The 19,043-nt window shown below is 49.2% G+C and overlaps 1 protein-coding gene across 1 annotated transcript in view; it reads left to right on the top strand.

Moving 5' to 3' along the window:
- Positions 1–19,043, top strand: part of LOC135901407 (choline transporter-like protein 1) — a 96,439-nt gene that overhangs the window by 50,440 nt on the left and 26,956 nt on the right. The window contains exons 10-15 of the mRNA XM_070539841.1: positions 3,366–3,413; positions 4,699–4,770; positions 5,806–6,062; positions 7,655–7,896; positions 12,597–12,763; positions 13,270–13,464. Of these exons, the coding sequence (XP_070395942.1) occupies positions 3,366–3,413; positions 4,699–4,770; positions 5,806–6,062; positions 7,655–7,896; positions 12,597–12,763; positions 13,270–13,464 (981 nt within the window). The remainder of the gene's footprint in view (positions 1–3,365; positions 3,414–4,698; positions 4,771–5,805; positions 6,063–7,654; positions 7,897–12,596; positions 12,764–13,269; positions 13,465–19,043) is intronic.

Below are 19,043 nucleotides of genomic sequence, written 5' to 3'. Positions count from 1 at the left end.
ATCCCCCCACTGCCTTTTGGGCGACGGAAGACGGCGCGTTTGCTTTCCGCTTTCCCCTTCGCGTGCCACATTGAGCCGCCATCGTTGGCTTCCCTCGCGTGCTTTCACTCACAGCATACGCACTAGAACTTGAGACTGACTCCAACCAAATAACTGAATTTTATTAGCCCGACGTTTCGGAGCCCATTCGGCTCCTTCAGGGGGTTGTTCTTCGGGGGGTGGCGGTGTGGCACACCGGTGAGGCACACCGCCACCCCCCGAAGAACAACCCCCTGAAGAAGGAGCCGAATGGGCTCCGAAACGTCGGGCTAATAAAATTCAGTTATTTGGTTGGAGTCAGTCTCAAGTTCTAATCAATTTCCCAACCAGACAGGCAATTCTGTCGAAATGTTTAGCTTCAAGCATACGCACTTTATGCGGAACCTCACGGCGACGGCAAAACATGCGCCTGGAGTGTTCGTACAATCGCTATCCCAATAAAAAGAAAACGTGTCTTCTAACGCTCTTGCCGAGCATTCTGTAACAGGAGCACATGATAGTGACTGAGGTGGGGAGCATGTGCTAGCCACTGAAAGTAATCTAACCTCGCATTCGCATCTCGAGTCGTTACAAATCCAGGCTACTGATTCCACGCCGAACCGCCCTGACGGTAGCCTTCCTTCCGTGTATGCCCCCTGTTCGCGCCGTCTGTTCATGCGCGCATAATCGTTTCCCCTTTCGTTTGCTTTCATTGTGAACAGGGCACCCGTATTGGACACGAAAGTCGCGATTTAATTTTTTTGCGTTTTTTTTTTGGTCGCAGTCCGTTTCATCTTTGACTACGAGCAATCCTGACCAGACGAATTTACGTCGAACTCCTGATTTCAGGAGGAAACACAGACGGCAGCCGCCCGTGCCGTCGTCTACCCTTCTTCCTTGTTGTGTCCGCAACTTAAAGACGATGCTTTAGCTCGATGCTTTAGATCTACGTAAATACATGTAAAAGGAGAATTGAGCTGATGTATGGCACTTTCCCATCGGTGTTTCCCCCACCCCCCTTATGTAATGTTCCCGAAGGGACCAAGCTTAAGGGAATAATAAATGATGAATGATGATAGGAGAATTCACTTTTCTCGGCAACCACTGCGCTATACTTGGCGAGGTTTGTTGCATTTAAAAGAAAAGAAACTTGAAATCTAGTGGCTGTTGGTCTCGAATTTTTTTTTTTAGGTCGTCATTCTTTTTTATTAAAGATTAGTTTTCTGAAAATTTTCGATTTTTGCCCAACTATGAAGTTTACAACTGTAACTCAGCAATGAACGATGACATCACAATTCTGTGAATTGTATGTGATAGTACATCTAAAGCGGACAAAATTGATATGTCACACGCGAATCTAAAAAAAAAATAGTAATATGGAAATACAGCTTTTGCAGAAGCCTTATACGCAACGTGAAAAAAATCACGTAATATATACATTGACAAATTGACTTTGTCCACTTTGAATGATCTAATGGACGCCGTTTACAGAATCGCGATATCTGTTCTTGATAGAGAGCTCTTAATTTATAGACTGCGTGCTTCTATTTCTATTTTTTTTTTAACTTTCGGATTTTTGAAAACCTTTTTAACAAAATTCAGGCTCTACATTAAAATTCCGCTTCCAACAGTCACTATAATGTAACTTTGTCTTTCAAATGCAACACATTTCATTAAAATCGGTCCAGGGGTTATTTTGCGTTTTACATGTACTTGAATAGGCCGCGTCTGAGTTGGGCCCGAGCTATGGTCCGAGCTAAAGCTTCCCCTTAATTTGTGGCAAAAAAAAATGCTTCCTTCGGCAGAGCGGTTTGCCAGCGTAAAAGCACTGGCCTACACGCTAGTCTGAAAGGGATAGGCCTTAGAAGTTGGAGGCCACATGAATCTGAAGGGGGAAAAAAGCAATTTTTTAACAAAGTTGCAGAAACGAGCATAACTTGCCACTTTGGTTTCAGCGGACGTTTTAAATGATATACATCTGCGTCGAAATGACAATTAGCCTTGAGAGGCAGTCAATTAAATCGAGGCAAGTGAACAGGACGTCGAAGGCTTAACGCTGCTTTGGTGGAGAGCGCCAGGGACGAAATATGCGCCTTAGAATCGACAAGCACTGATTGCACGAAGACACGAGCGTGCGACACACTCGAAACAGCCCGGAACGTGCCCGCTGAGGTGGACAGGACTCGGCAGTATTAGGAGAACGCTGTCGACACACCTTGTCTAGCACAGGTATTCTTTATTCGCACCCGCAGTACTATACAGGCGCACGGAGCTCTGAAGGCACCTTTATTTAATGAGTGGTGTCCTTTGAGCACGTGACTTCTTCCTTGTTCGTGCATGTGTTCAGGGAACTTCGCTCTGATCCAGTTCCTCTTTCTCCTTCACTTATGCGTGGTAGCCAAATGCCACGCTTTCCCGATTAACCTTCTACACCTCACAGCCCACCTCTCTCTTTCTCGCAATTGCAGTGCGAAGAAGAGCGTGATTTCTTCGTGACGATAACACGCAGGCTATAGGCTTGTATGTTGACCGATACAATGATCGCTCACTTCTAACGTTCGAGAGGAATCTGCGTCTAAATTTGTAGGCTGCGTAGATATTTCTTGAAGAGGCGGTCTGAAGAAACAAGCTAACCGTATAGCTACTCTCACAAAAAATCTGAACAGCCCACAGATGGTTTACTATAACGTGTACAGAAAGTCTATACACACAGGCCTTGTGTATTTGTGGTCTTGCAATTTGTGCCGACTTCTGTTTGCAGACCAACAAGCAGCGTATTTAAACACTTTATAGATACTTTATATATACGCAAAAAAAGAAAAAAAGGAACGTTAGCAACTTCGGTCAAGAGACAGTATAATTCGTGTAGACAAAAAGGCAAGGTAGCCTACTTAAACTCTACAGACAGTCGACAAACTTAATAGACTAACTTTTAGAAGGGTGAACATCGCCTGAGTGATGTAACGACAAAGGTAAACACCTCGACGCACAATTTTACAGACGGAAGCAGTGTTGGTGTCCCGAATCGCTAAGCATGGCCTCCGAGATGGGGCTTCCGTTTTATTGCCACCCGATCTCGGAGGCCATGCTCCAACTTCCCGTGCAGCTTCATTGCGTCACGCTGCGCTCAACCGACGTCCACAAAAAACATTGCTGTCTGTCCAGTTTTTGAATAGTTGGCTGTCGGCGTCTTGTCGTTGGTTGAAGCTAGCTCTCTTCACAGGGCGACGTACAACGAACGAAAAACAAGCTGATTGACAGCGGCCGCACTTCCACGTCCACCCGATGCCTTGTCGCTGTTGACGTTTTCTTGCTGCCTCTTCGATTGTTTTCGCTGTCGCATGCAGGTGCTGTTGATGCTCACGGTGCTAGTGCTACGCAAGCGAATACAGCTGGTAAGTCCCTCACTGCGGCTGCAGCTATACGCACCTCTTCGCAAAATATTATGCACACGGCTGACAGAAAGCGGCATTGTCCTTCTGTCCACTCTACGGACCATCCATGGTCATCGTGTGGAATCGTCGCCTCATTTCAATATGAATTTAAACAGTGTTGTCTATAGACGCCAGTTGGCGAAGTTACACTTTGTGTTCTTATAGACTCGCCATTTCGACTAGACAAAGTATACAGATTGTATACAGACAAAGTTACAGGTTTATTGTAACAGAACGGAGAACTGGGCTAGTTTGGTTACGTCTTCAAGCTGCAAAATTCCACAAAGAGAAGAACGAAGACATGACGAGGCGCTTACTTACAACTGAAAAAAAATATTGAAAGGAAACGAATATATGCACAAAAAAGAAAAGAACAGATTAGAAGGGTTGCTCATGCCTGTCAACGATCACGGGTTAAAGCTTTCGAAGGGAACGTTATAAATGAAAAAAAAAACTATCAAGAAAGTTAAATTCCTTATGTAGCAAGACCGCGAGGGCTGACTGACGTAGTTATCTCCCCTTTTCTTTACGCAGTGGGCCTCTGGCATTTCACGGGTTAGCTGGTTAATGACTCTCGAAGATAATCTGAGCATGTTTCAGTACCGGATAACAACCACATTCCCTACCGTGGGTTCACGAACAGCAAACGTTTTAGTCCCCCCCCCCCCCCGGCAAGCATCGCGAAGGGGCACAATAAAAAAAAAATCAAACATTTCCTACAGGACAACAAAGCAACTCCGGCAAGTTACTCTTAAAGCACAGGTTATTTCTGTTAAGTCTGATATTCCGGATAATTTTAGCACGACGAGATGTTTTATACGATAACATAAAAAATATCGTAGTGCACTTAAGGAAAATTCGGTAATTGCTTACAACGCGTCTAATAATTACATATTTCACCCTTTTTCTAGGCATCACTCTTAAAGTACCCCATATTGCCTCCGAAATTCATGTCTTTGGGTTTATTGGTCATTTAATTATTGATGTCGACATTTGGAAATGACTGTTGGAGGGTACGTTCTAGCTCCGCCGCATTTAGTCGCAATCACATGTGGATTCCTTGTCAAAAAAGAAAGAAAAAAAGTTACACCGGCACCTCGCAAGACCTCCTTACGTTTGTGTAAAAATTTGCGCGAATACACGATGACGGCTATGTTTAGCCTCTCCAAGATCTTTCAAACACCCTGTTGTGCCTTCAAAGCCGTGGGGCAAATCCGCATATATGACAGTAGCACCTCGTTTCCAGGTCACGGCTTTGTTCGGGGAGGCTGGGAAGGCGCTGACCGCCATGCCTGGTCTACTACTGCAGCCCGCCTGGGTACGTTGCCCACAAACGCCGTGACACGGCGGATCTGTGCCGCGCTATCGAAATGTCCCCGCGGAGGTGAGCCGTAGGCCGTTGCAACAACCAATATACGTTATCACTAGATGGATACGCGTTACATCGTACAACATGAGGCACAGCAGCAGCCTCGCTGCTGCACTGCCCGGTCACGTGTTTATCCACGACTCGCATGCGTGTAGGGCAGCGACCACAGTTCCGCGATATCAGTGCCCTGAAGGAACGTCGCTGTATACACGTGGATGAATGACAGGGTACTCTCAAAGGGAGTGCGAAACGATAAACTGATGTTATCGCCTGTTCGACCACCTGGCATGCTCGTTTATACCGCTGCATTGAAGGTAGGTTAAAACTGCGCGAAAAACGAGGTCAGCGAACCAACTAACCCTCAAGAACGTCCTACTAAAGTATATCGCTGCACATTTCACGAATATTGAGTGGGATGCAAAAACATTATTGCGCATCTTAAAAAAAAAAAAAAGATACGACGTGCGAAAGAAAGGTCTTTCATGTGTGTTTAGCTTCTGGAAAGGCTGCCCACAGCTCGCGCATACTTCTTTCCTGCGAGACGCATGGGACTCGCGCATCTGTGCCGTAGCACCGGTTCACTCGTGGCGACTTTTGCTTGCGTAAGAGACGCGCAGTGTGCGAAGCAACCACCGGCTTGTCCGGCTGAACCCGCCTGCACGTGTAGCCACCACCTCCCACCGCGTCCGTCTTGTTTTTCGTCACAAAGACGAGCAGCCACCAACTCTGAAGGTGGCACTATGGCACTGCTTAGCTACCGACGCTTGTCGCTTACCAACAGGTGAAAATTGAATTATAAGATTTTGCCGAGTAATCGGGGATGCAATACCATTTAGGAACCTTCGCATACATCCACGGTGTCCGAACTTTATGTAGGGCCCCCGTTAACTGCGGCAACAACAGATTCGGTTAGCATGCGAATACGCCGAGGCTCGCATCTGCATCGAAGCAGCAACGACGAGCGCCTGTCGATTCTCGACGCAGACGCTGTGCTTCTGCGCGGCGACGGCGGTGGCCGGCGCGGCGGCGATGCTCGTGCTGCTCACGGCGGGCGACGCGGCGGTCGCCAGGGGCGCAGACGACGACAGCGGCGGTCACGTGACGGTGCTGCTGAAACGGGACTCGCTGCTTCGTCTCGGGCCCTGGTACCTGGCCCTGGTCGTGGGTTGGCTGCTCCAACTGGCTGTCAGCTGCCAAGAAGTCGTGGTGGCAGGCGCCGCGGCCGATTGGTACTTCTGCAGGTATCAAACGAACAACCCTCTTCGTCCACTCTTCCGACGCTTCTCGAGCATTGCAGTGGGGCCGTCAATGAGGCCCAGTGACCCCTTCCGTGGATCGGCGGAGCTGCTGTCCACGTTCTCGAGGAGTGGAGCCATATGAGCGTTGTAGAATACCCATGCACTTACGGAGTTGCGCTGCAAAGTCCGACGTCGCCGGATCAAATGCCGGCCGCCGCACTCGATCGATGGGGGCGAAATGCAAAAAAAAAACAAGAACAAAAACAAAACGCCTGTATGGTTTACCGCCCACTGGGTGCACTTTACTCCCAGCTGGTCAAAATTAATGCGGAGTCAGTCACCACGCGGCTTGCCTCATAATCGTGAGATGGTTTTGGAACGTAAAACTACCCACCCAACCATCCGCACAATATTCTAGGGTTTTACGTGCCAAAACGACGTTACGAGTGTGAGGTATGTATATACAGGGTGTCCCAGCTAACTATAGCCAGAGTTTAAAAATGCCACGTAGCTGTACAGAACCAAGGTAATGTTTGCCGTCGCTTGGAGATACTCAAGATTTTCTTTTCATTCCGCCTAATTAGATAATTAGTATTAATTAATCAGCTTCTAGAATATTATAGTTAGATGAAAAGTGTCAACGAGAAAATTGTTCAGCGACATGAAAAACTGCCGATACAGATTTCTGTTGCTCAATACGTGCCATATAAAAGTGTTTTTCGGAGCACGTAAGAAGCCCGCAAATGCACGCAGAATTGCCGCGCGAATGGCCGCTCGAGGCGCCCTGCGCGCGTTCGCGGGCAGGAAAAAACGCTGCGGCACGCATCGAGCAACAGATAGCCGTATCGGCAGTCTTTCACGATCTGCAATTTTCTTATCCGACACTTTTCATTCAAATGTAATGATTGAGAAGTTGATTAAGGCTAATTACGTAATCCGACAGAATTAAACATAATTTGAGTATCTCCAAGCGACGGCCAAACAACGTTACCTCGCTTTTGTCAGGCTACGTGACATTCGCATATATTTAAGCACTGGCTAAAATTATCTGGGACACACGAACGAGAAGAAAGGAAACCGAGGGGCCCGATTTTTATAAGTCATATCATAAGAAACGAAGAAACAACGACACCATCGACAGCATAGGGGAAATTAGCTGCACTTCTTAATTAAAATGACGAAAGGATAAATAAATACGGAAACGAAAGTGGATGAACAAACAACTGGCCGCAGGTGGGATACGAACCCGCGCCTTCGCATTACGCGTGCGATGCTCTTGGCGCCGCAATTCGGGGGCGAACATTCGCAAATTGGTGCTCGCACGCCCGAGCGCTGGCCTCGCGAGCGTTTATAACGTCATCACGTGAAACGACAAGTGGAGCACTTGGAGTTCATTAACGAGCTTAGAGCGCACCTTATATAGCCTGCGTGCTCGAGCACGCTGACTTTGCCCCGACGTAGACCGGTCCTGGCCTAAAGAAAGCATATACATTCGCGCACTGCCCGATTAAAGAGAAATCTCGTCACCGACGAAAGTCCATTCCCGTCGGTGCATCCCGGTTTCCGAGCCCTCCCCCCCCTCCTCCTGTTCGCAGGCCGGCGCCGGCCCGCCGGTGGGCGCAGTGCTCGAGCCTGTGGCGGCTGGTGCGCTACCACCTGGGCTCCGTGCTGCTGGGCTCGCTGCTGGTGGCCGCGGCGCGCGTGCTGAGGCTCGCCTGCAGGCTCGCCGGCCGCCGGTGCCGCCGGCCCGGCGCCCGCTGCTGCTGCTGCCTCGCCCCGTCGTGCGGCTGCGTCGCGGCGCTCAGGTTCCTCAACAGGAACGCCTTCGTCATGCTCGGTGGGTGCTCGCGCCGCCCCCGACGCCCTCGAATGAACGAACCGCGGGGCGAACGAAGAGACCCGCACTTGCTGCGTTTGCGTTCACAACGACCGTGTTGCACTGTTTACGTACAGCCTCCCGCATTTTCAACTGTATATCGCGCGAGCGTCGACCGCACGATATAAGTCAGCGCCGCGATCTGCGAGACCCGCAGTATAGACGACCGCACGCCAAGTTTCATCCGGGCTTTATTTCATCCTAGACGCCAGCGCTCGTTTCTCCCCTGGCGGAGCGATTTCATCTCCAACGGGTGTAGGTTTTCGTCGCCGCTTCCCTTCACGGTCGCGCCCGCGTTCAGTTCGCGCTGCGCGCGAAACGTCTCTTGTTTGCGACGGCGCCTCTTCGGATGACCGGAAATTATGATTGTGTTGTGAACTGTCACGACAGCAATGTAAACATGAAAAGGTTGATGCCACCAGTGAAATTCTGCCGATTCACAAGAAAATGGTACGAAAGAAGCAGACGACAGACATGGATTACTGCGGTGCGCCGAGCGAAGTAAACATCTGGCAAACGAAGCGAGCTCGTTCATTGATCACTCCTGAGTGTATGACGGTTTCTATGTGTAACCCACGTGAAATTATTATTTACTCGGTACATAATCCTTTTATTCATATAAAAACTTTAAGTTAAACGAGCGCTTGTCCTGTCTTCTTTCTCGTGTTTCGTTTGTGTGTGCGCTGTCTAAGAATGGAAACCACGTCTGTTGTATGCGCTAGCAGTGGCCGAAGTTCACGCGTGCCGAGAAATTCAATATGTGCATGATGCATTGAACATTACCGGAGTTCATTCCCGCTTCACCACTGCACCGATCGATCGGGTTACTGGACGATACACACCCGCGTCTTGGTCGCGCCTGCATTGCTGAAGCAGGAATGATTAATAATACTTTCAACTTCCGTCTCTTGAGTGCTGTTAAAAAATGACCAAGCTGTCTACATTGCTGCCTCTATTCCATATTGTAGGGGACGTACTAGTTAAAGTTGTGTGCGCATGTCGTACTTGTGCTATGCAGCGATATATCTTGTTTATTTCCGCACAGTGTCGATAGAAGTCCGTTGTCGCCATCAGAGACAACACGGATTTGTAGCAAACATAATGTGAGAAACTGCAAAAATGACTTTAGCTCGTAGGTGCCGTATGTATGTGCCGCATCGTATGTGCTGACGATTTTTCCGGCGGCACATACGATGTCGTTTCCAATTACCTGCTCAGCGTCCCTTACATGGTTAAGCAGACGCTGCCCTTTCGCCGCATTGCAGCCATAAAAATAATCGTCAAGCGTACCGATCTTCTTAAAGTCAAATATAGCGTGTGCAGTTTGTTTCACACTAGGGGGAAAACTCGGAACGTATTGCGTCGCGATGCGGCAAGCAATGGAGTCGTGCGGCGGCAGCAGCTCGAGCAGGCGCACGCGCTTGAGGGGCAGTGTCGTGATCTGCGTCGTCTGCTACGGCGGCGCGCGCTGGCCGCATTTTCAGGAAGCGTGGTACTGTCAGGGGCAGTGCACCGATTTCATCGGTACTGCAGGAACTGAGCTGATATTCTTTACTAAATGTTGTGCGTCGCCCCACTCTGATCCTTCATTGGGGATAATGGAGTTCCACAAACTTCTTTTGACAACATGGTTCATTTGTTCTTTCGAAAGGCCGGAGTACTGAGCGTGTGCACGTATATTTCTTCACTGTGTGTGCTACCGTAATGAGCAGCGACAAAACGCACCAAGATGTGCGCGCAACGTGCTCAGTCTCTGTTTGACTCGAAAGGAAAACAAAGCACTCAACAATGGGAGTCGAACACGGTGAAACAAACGGACACGATTAAATGAACGTTTTAGGTTTAGACAATGAGCTGGAAGTGATTTTTCTCGACAATCATTCGCTACACCAGACAGACCCTGCCCGCCGGTGGGGAATTGGACACGTCACGCTCGGAACTTCAGTTAGTATCTCGTCATGTCCCCAGCGGCAGCGATGACAGCGCTCATCCTGGAAAGCAGTGAAGTGTAGAATGACTTGATCAGGGATGTGTTCATTCGCTGCACGTCTCAGTCGCTGACGACGGTGGAACGAAGCCTATCCTCGGGCGACTGATAGAGGGGATGTTGCGCCAGCGATACTTTCAACGAGCCCCAGACATTTTTAAATGATGTTGGCGCCCGGGGATTGAGGCGGCCGCTCCAAGAGAGTGACTGCGCGCTCTTCTAGCAGTTCTTGCACAGCACGAGCAGTGTGGATCGGCGTCCTATCGCGTTAGAATATATATAGTCGCCTTCCAGAAACGGGCCGTCAAGAATGTATGGAATCAGTACGTCGTCTATGACTGCCATGCAGCGATGAACTTACATTCGAGGCGTATCAGTGGGCGTCGTGCAACGCTTAGCAAAGAATACCGGCTCATTTCACGCAGTAACGATGTGATCGGCGTCCTGCACCTGACAGTAGAAAGTTTCTCGACAATGCGGCCAGCGCGCGCCGCCGTAGCAGACGACGCCGTTCAAGATCCCGCCCCTCGAGCATCTGCGCGAGCTGCTGCCGCCGCCTGACTCAAGCGCTCGCCGCATCGCGATGCAATGCGCTTCGAGTTTTCCCCTAAATGTGAAACAGACTGTACACCGCCCTTCGAAGGAAATGTCCACGCGCACACACCGCGCGCGGCGCGAAACGTGCCCAAACACGCGCAGTGCAGGTGGCAATCAAGGCGGCACGAACGAGAGATGGGAGAGGGGTACCACCCGCGAATAGAATTTTTCTTCGCATGCGGCGCTCTCAACGCCGGCGCAGCAGCGCCGCTCTCGGTGCCGTTCTTGTCTATAGTACACGCGCAGGCGCACAAAGTAGTACGGGTGTCGCCTGCTGGGCTGTTCCCTTCAAGACGACGCACGCCTTAGCATAGTGTGTCTGATCGTGCATCTTGCAAATAATAATAATAATAATAATAATAATAATAATAATAATAATAATAATAATAATAATAATGAAAGATGAAACGAAACCGGGGTAAAAAGAAACACGTGCACGACTACGATGTGCGATATCTGCCGACGGGCGTTTCATTTTCCTTTCGTATTACTGCAGCCTGCGCATGCGCCAGAAAAATCAGAAAAAAAAGAACGGTAACAAAAACTAAGTCATCCGCACGCGCCACGCGCCCACCGAGCGTTTCCTCCCGAAGGCGTGCACCCAACGACGCTCGCACTGGACAAGTTTTGTGCGCGTGCTACTGCCGGTACGTGTCGCAGATTGCTGCCACCGTAAGGTGCTGACATGGCTTGCGGTCTTACGGTGCCCTAGCGCGGTCTCGAGTTACTGCAGTATTGGGGGCGAGGACTTACGCAGTCGCCATCTGTCGGAATCGCCTCGCTTGCATAGAATGAGGGATCACGCGGCGCGCTCCTCATATAGGTTTGGACATTTCTGTAGGTACTCTCAAAACGAAGGAAGTTTTTTTTTTTTTTAATCTGTCAGAACGCCAACTATACGCGCGGTCGCCGCGATGGAGTCTCTCGAACCGGCTTCTTGCGTGAAACTTAAAGTCGGCATGTGGAATATGTTCTTATAGTGGGCTCTCTGTATAGCCAAGCCTAATGGATCATAACAGAACGAAGCCTCAATGCAGCGATCCCACGGGCACGCGGTGACCGACTGCGCGTCTGCATACATGTCCGCGCAAAATGTTTCACTTTCGCACCGTGGCGCGAGCTTTAGGCCGCAGAATATGATAGTACAAAAGCAACCATGCTTGCATGGATACTCTCAGAGCTGTTAAAAAATAAATTCGTTATAGCTAGGGACTTCTACGCCTACGACGGCGACTAGTGATGTCCCGTCGCGACGATTAATTCGATCTCCTTTTTTTCTTCTAAAGTATTGGACGTTTAAATACAGTTAATTCGCAAGTTGCGCCGCACTGTATGTTTATCGGTCTTCCCAGCGAGCAACTACCCGCTGCTTTCTTTTTTCAAAGTCCAGTACATTTCATTGTTTGGTGGTACACAGGAATGGACATATGCCATTCTTTTTTTAATGCACTTTATACCGTTTCCTTGTCATTCCAGTGAACTTGCCAGTATCTAGCATCAACAAGTTCATAGACCAAAGTGCGCGCCTTTCTGCTACTCACCCAACATCGCAACCCCGATCAGAAATCTTCCTCGCAGAAGTGCTTGCTGCACACCCGAGTTGTAGCCGATGGCTGCTTGCCGGATCTATGTTTCGCGATCCAAGCTCCACGCATCTACTTGTTCTGCGGGTACGTGTGAAGGCTTACACTGGGGTTCTGTTGTGTACGTCCGGCACTGCGGCACCTATGAGTGCACTACTATGTTGGACGCCTTTAAAGGCAGTCACTACCGATTATAAGGCTTGCAAGTGTTGTCAAGCACACACCCGAATCAGGAAAACCTTCCCGCCTAATCAGAACCGCAGCGCAGGTGGGACTTCGTTTTCAGCTCGCTTCGGCGCTGCGGAAGCCGCCGACGCGCCCACGTGATCCCTCATACCACGTCACGCCCACGGAGGCGCCAGCTTATCCAGTCATAATTGCGGGAGGCTGTACACACGGCGTACGCGTGCTTACGCGTGCACGCACTGCGCATGTGTAACTCGCGCTATAGTGTATGAAATGATGGCAAGCATCACACACTTCCCGCGTCACAGCGGCCCGCGGCCACAGCCTGTGCCGGGCGGCGCGCGAGGCCTGGCAGCTGCTGTCGCGCAACGCCCTGCGCGTGGCGACCGTCAACTGCGTCGGCGACTTCGTGCTGCTGCTGGCCAAGGCTGCCGTAGTCGTCGGCACCACGCTCGCTGGACAAAAGCTCACTCAGGTGAGATCGCAGCTACTGGGCGCATAGCAATCCGTGTTTCTCGGTGAATGCAGACGCAACGTGCTGCGAAGCCACTGCCTCATTTTGGCCATTCTTTACCTGTACGGGGTACTGCGTCGCAAAGTAGAGGGATGAGAAACTAGCGTTAAGGGGGCGAGAAATTTAAGGACGTCGTAATGGCCTTACTCCATCCTTCCGGAAAATTCTTGCAGTCGCTCTCCAATAGGCCACCATACTTTCTGCGCACACTGTAACGCCGTGCACTGTGGCAATCGTGGGATTGAAAGCTTGGGACGGGCTCACGTAACATGTCTCCCCGTTGGTGCCGGGACTTGTGTTCTTTGGTGGATCACCGTCGTCCACGAGGCGCAGTTAAGGCGTTCTATACTTGGCTGCGTTCGGTCAGCAAAAGCGCGCAGGCGGCGGAGGTGGTCTATGCCCTCGCACCGAAATGTATATCATTCACGTGGGGCGTCGGGGCCAAGCGGTTCCTTTCCTGCTTTCAGGACAAGGTGGGCCACCTGCTCTGGGGCCAGTGGGTTCCCCTGACCGCGGGGGCCCTGGGCTCGTTCCTGGTGGCGCACTGCTTCCTCTCGGTGTACGAGATGACGCTGGACACGCTGTTCCTGTGCTTCTGCCACCAGTGCGAGGAGATCGGCCGCGGTGGTGTCGCCACGATCGCAGTACCCGACGCACTCGCGGTGAGCCTCGTGTCGCGTGAACGTGTGTTGAGAAAGACCTGCCCTGCCACTGCCCGCCTCCGGCATCCAACTTCAGTCGAGTGTACATACTATAGCCGATACGTATCCGACAACAGCAGTGCTACGGGTGGTGACATCTGTCGACGCAACAAAAAGATGGCTACGCCTGTACTGTTGCAGGGTGTCTACCAGCCGGGAAAACCTGGAATTCTCAGGGATTTTAAATAGTCTGGAAATACTTAGGGAATTTGCACTTCTATCAGGGAAAATTAGCTGTAACTTTATTGAAAGGGAACCAAAAGTCGCGGGAATGCTGGCTCAAGTAACAGAGATGAATAGCGACGAATCGTTTTTGACGCCTTGTAGTCGGCTGGAGGAGTTGCCCGGTGTACAGTCAACGACAGACTTTTTGGACGTCCGACAATTCGGGCAGCTTCGCGGCACCACAGAGTCAATGTAAACAACGTCTGAAATTTCGGGTGCAAGAATTCTTCGCAGTCCGATTTTCCGGACTTTTTCCCGTGAGCGCAGGTCCCAAACGGCACCACCGCCACCATTTTGATTATCTCGCCGCCTCGCACGGCACTCTCGCACGCAGATCCGCTGCCAGCCGTAGCCACCATTGGGCAACGATAGGCCTAGCTGTTTCGGCGTTCGGTATTGATCTTCTTGCCGTTCGGTGCCGTGTTTTGCTTGAAAGGATTCGCCTCTGTCAGCAATGGCGCCAACTCCCTCTTTGTGGTCCTTGGGATTGGCTTCGACGTGAGGAAAGCACAACTAAAGCCCCTCATTTAAGCACAACGCGTTACATAATGCCGGTTCTCGAAAGTCAGCTTCGCCTCAGTACAGCATCATTACGCGGCGAAGCATACGTGAAAGTGTTGCAGTGAAGCTTAACACCCGTGGAAAGGGGCAGTTGTCACGGGACACAGTATGTATCCCTGAATTATACACGCACGCACCCGCCATCTCCTGTCACAGTACGAGCACCAATATGCCTAATAAGTGTACTGACAGGCCTTCAGAACTTTTTCGGATATGCCTGTAGCGATTTGAGCATTGAAGGGCAGTAAGAGACATGCACCCATTTTTTCGAACTGCCCGATTTTTCGCACGGTTTCACGGCCCCTAGGAAGTCCGAAAAATCGGACGTTGACTGTACAACTGACTATGAGGATGCTTCAAATGGTCCGTGAGGCGAACTCGCGGCAGAAGAATGACGAGAACAGGAAGGACCGACGCAGTGAGGAATGAATGGGAAAGGAAGTGTGCTACCGCTTCTTAGAAAGAGCTCGAGCTCAAAAAGCAAAGTGTTGGCTGACGCCGAGATGCAGGTGTCCCTCTTCCAAACCAACATAAACTCTTTAAAGCAGTGAAATGCAACACTGAGGCGTTTTGCGCAGGCTGAGAGTATGTCAGGAGTCCCAGGACAGTTGAGGTTGACTTACCAGCTGTTAAGAGAGAATCTCACTTGTGACAAAGTTTGGGCCTCATACCAATGAGTTTGCTATCAATTGATAGAAATAGCTCATGTTCGGAAATATTTGCTTCGATATGCATCTCATTTTTAATTGTATTTGAGAATGTTCGACTCGTCTTGCAATAGGTATTACCATTATTTTTGGAGATGTTTTATTCGCTCTGCATTTCGCTAACCCGTCCCTTCTGTTTCATTTTTGAATAAAATAAACACTGCTCCTTACTATTAAAACTGGATTAAGTCTTTTTTTTTATTTTTTAGATGCTTACTAGACAGTGACAGCATTGGGCGACATGGTGTCAGCCCGTCTTGACATAAAACTAAGTTCTGTGTCATTCAAGGAATTTCGCAAAGGCACTCAGCGAAAACCTGGAAAACTCAGGGAATTTGGAAAAATCAACTTGGTAGACACCCTGTGTTGGAATCGAGCGAAATTTGTTGAGAACCTGTTGGGTGCGGTTGTTGGCACAACTAGTCGTGAAGTGTAGTTCCTGCGCAAATCTGTTTCGCTCTTAAAGCAGGAGAGATGTTATACATCGAGGCATACGATACGACGTGTACAGCGCGTCGGACAGATGGCTGCTGCCATTGTTGGAACCTGTTGATGGCTGGTGGTACGAATAGCCGTTGGGTGGATCGCACACCGATTGGTTCCGTACTTGACGCGCTAGAAATGTTCTAATGTTGCACTACAGGTCTCTGCTAAAAAAAAAAGGGGGGGGGGGAGAGAAAGGAACACCTTGACGATCACGTTGCCGTCGGCACGTTTATGACCAACCTCCTCGGAATGTCTCGTGAAAGATATAAAAAGCGTGAATCAAGGTCAACATAATAAACAGCATGTAGGAGGTCACAAAAGAAGGTTGTCCGTTATTTCATATATGCGCGACCTCTCGCACATGCTCAAAGGGTCGAGGAAAAGGCGGACGTGTCGAGCCGTGTTTTAGCTCCCGACATGTTGTAACGCCTGTGCAAAGCAACGTGTAGATCCGTGCCAAGTCAAGCACGGAAACAAGCTTGTTTTATGCATACGTGTGCAACCTACGCGAACCCGCTTTCCTGAGGCAAGAAGTACGCGCATGTGACAAACAAGCGGACATGCAAGCGAGAGGGGCAACAACGTGCGCAGCGGCTCTACACTGCAAGAACGGGCGAGTTGGTGAGCCATATTTGAAACAGAACAGCGCGGTTTCGGCGGGGACAAGGAGGGAGACACGACACGGACGAGCGCTGACTTGCAACGGAAGTTTATTGCTTGGAACGAAAAATATATAACAGCTCCAACCAACAGGAGAAACCAAAAAACACATTCCCAGTCAATCATACATGCCGCACTGAACAAGGCCGATACCTGTAATCATTATGTCCCCCGCCCACCCCGCTAAAATGTCAGTTCCTTGAACGTAATCGATAAGGAGGGGCTACTGACGCATGCGGCTTTTGACCAGGCGATGTGCGCTGCTTCGACGATTTGACGCGTTAGTTGGTTACTATGTTTGCTTAAAACTTGTGTTCGAGTCAAGTTAGGGTGGCAAGCCTTGCTGTCGCAGTCTCAACAGTGGATGCCAAGATTCCCTTTTACATTGTTATGCACATTGTTGTTGTGCTCCTTCAGGCGTTCATGAAGGCATCTCCCCATTTGACCGACATAAAGCTTGCCACATGACACGGGAATGGCGTAGACAACTCCCTATTTACAAGAGACGAATTGATTTTCATGTTTGATGTTGCACTCTCTTGGTATGAAATCGGTATTAACCATTTTGCACATCTTCCCAAGCTTATCCGGAGCCGAGAAAACTACTTTGACACATGCTCTGTTAGCTATCTTTTTTATTCTATGGGAGACAGATGAATATAAGGCACTACAGTGGTTTTTTTCTTTTGCCTTTCCTGTAATCGAATCTACCCGTTGTCCTTTTCTGTTTTTGCTCAAACTACTGAGGATAGTTTCTGACATTGACACTAGCAGCTGCTTGGGATAAATAGCCTTTACCAGACGATCTGTTTGATGATTGAAGCTATCGTGCGTGGAGTGCTTAGTGACTTGTTATTAGCCCAAACGGTAGAAGGCTCCAAGATAAATTGAAAGGGTCAAAGGTTTTACAGTGTTTACGCTATGTAGACGACTTTCATGTTCTTATAGACACAAGTGTGGAAAAATTTGGCACAGTCTTCACGCAGATCAGACGCCTTTGTTCAGTGCCTTCATCCGCTCATATTAACTACTGAAGTGCAAGAAAATGATGTCATCAGATTTTTGGATATCAAACTCAGATTCATGCAACATCACACGTGTTGGTTTTTCGAACCACGAAGCAATAAGCCATTGCTACCTTTTACGTCATCTCATTCTAAGCTGGTTAAACGAGCCGTGGCCAAATCATGCTATCACAACGCGCTTAATAAATCTTGCATGCACTTGATGCAAGATAGCTTCAATCATCAAACAGATCGTCTGGTAAAGGCTGGTTATCCCAAGCAGCTGCTAGTGTCAGTGTCAGAAACTATCCACAGTAGTTTGAGCAAAAACAGAAAAGTACAGCGGGTAGATTCGATGACGGGAAAGGAAAAAGAAAGAACCAGTGTAATGCCGTATATCCATCTGTCTCCTATAGAATAAAAAAGATAGCAAGCAGAGCATGTGTCAAAGTAGTTTTCTCGACTCCGGATAAGCTTGGGAAGATGTGCAAAATGGTTAATACCGATTTCATACCAAGAGAGTGCAACATCAAACATGAAAATCAATTCGCCTCTTGTAAAGATGAAGTTGTCTACGCCATTCCTTTGTCATATGGCAGGCTTTATGTCGGTCAAACGGGGAGATGCCTTAATGAACGCCTGAAGGAGCACAACAACAATGTGCATGCATAACACTGTAAAAGGGCCTCTTGGCATCCACTGTAGAGACTGCGACAGCAAGGCTTGCCACCCTGACTTCGCTCGAACACAAGTTTTAAGTAAACATAGTAACCAACTAACGCGCGAAATCATCGAAGCAGCGCACATCGCCTGGTCAAAAGACGCATGCGGTAGTAGCCCCTCATCGATTACGTCCAAGGAACTGGCATTTTTAGCGGGGGGATATGATGATTACAGTTATCTCCCTTGTTCAGTGCGGCATGTATGATTGACTGAGAATATATGTATGTTTTTGTTTTGTTTTTCCTGTTGGTTGGAGCCGTTATATTCTTCGTTCCAAGCAATAAACTTCCGTTGCAAGTCAGCGCTCGTACGTGTCGTGTCTCCCTACTTGTTCCCGTCAAAACCGCGCTGTTCTGTTTCAAATACATTGCAAGACGTTGCTGATGCCAGCGCATCTTGAATCCCCAAGAATATCATTGGAAGGAAGTAGACGACACGGGAAACTATCGGGTCCAAAGAAATAACCAGTCTAGGCGAGCATCGAGTGAGCTCGTTGTCGCCGTCCTTAGACGCGTTAGATTATTGTTCACGTCCGCGTTAGGTTGCATAGGTAGGTTGCATACAGGGCAGGCCATTTTATCCTATTTTTTGTTATCTTCATTTATGTGTTGCTCGGCGCTAAATTGCTTTAGATTTCTTTACGCTGGACATCAGTACACGAGGCATGTATATAAATACGGGAATATCAGTAGAGTTAGTTGCAAGACACCACCCATCCTCGCGTACTTGAGTGCTTCAAAGCGAAGCTTTCTTTGCCTCTTCCTTCGACTTTTCCACTGCTGCTGCTCTCTCGTACGCCGCGGTACGGGTCGTTCAGAGCGTGTATATAAATAGATGGAGCGCGGCAGAGAGGAAAGGCGACGCGAGAAACTCATTTGAACCTTTCGATCGCGTCGCATGTGCACAATGCTCTGGACTTTTCTATAGGCGTCTTCACATTAGCCTCTTGACAGCTGTAATTATGTGATCCCCCACAACCCCTGCAGAAGCATAGCAGAAACCCTTCTACTCACGTCCTATTCCATCGGAGAGGTAGACATAATGGTAGAGAGGAGGCAGGGAGAAGAACGGGTAGAACCGGCGCAGTCGCGAAACGAGTGAACTGTGAGAGAAGAGTGGCCTCGTCACTTTTCGCTTGCAGTTTCCGCACAGGGGAAAGGCGACGCGAGATGTC

This window comes from Dermacentor albipictus, chromosome 6 (genome assembly GCF_038994185.2).
Source record: "Dermacentor albipictus isolate Rhodes 1998 colony chromosome 6, USDA_Dalb.pri_finalv2, whole genome shotgun sequence".
Taxonomy (NCBI): Eukaryota; Metazoa; Arthropoda; class Arachnida; order Ixodida; family Ixodidae; genus Dermacentor; species Dermacentor albipictus.
The sequence above is the reverse complement of the archived record's forward strand: the minus strand, read 5'-3'. Positions and strand labels throughout refer to the sequence as shown.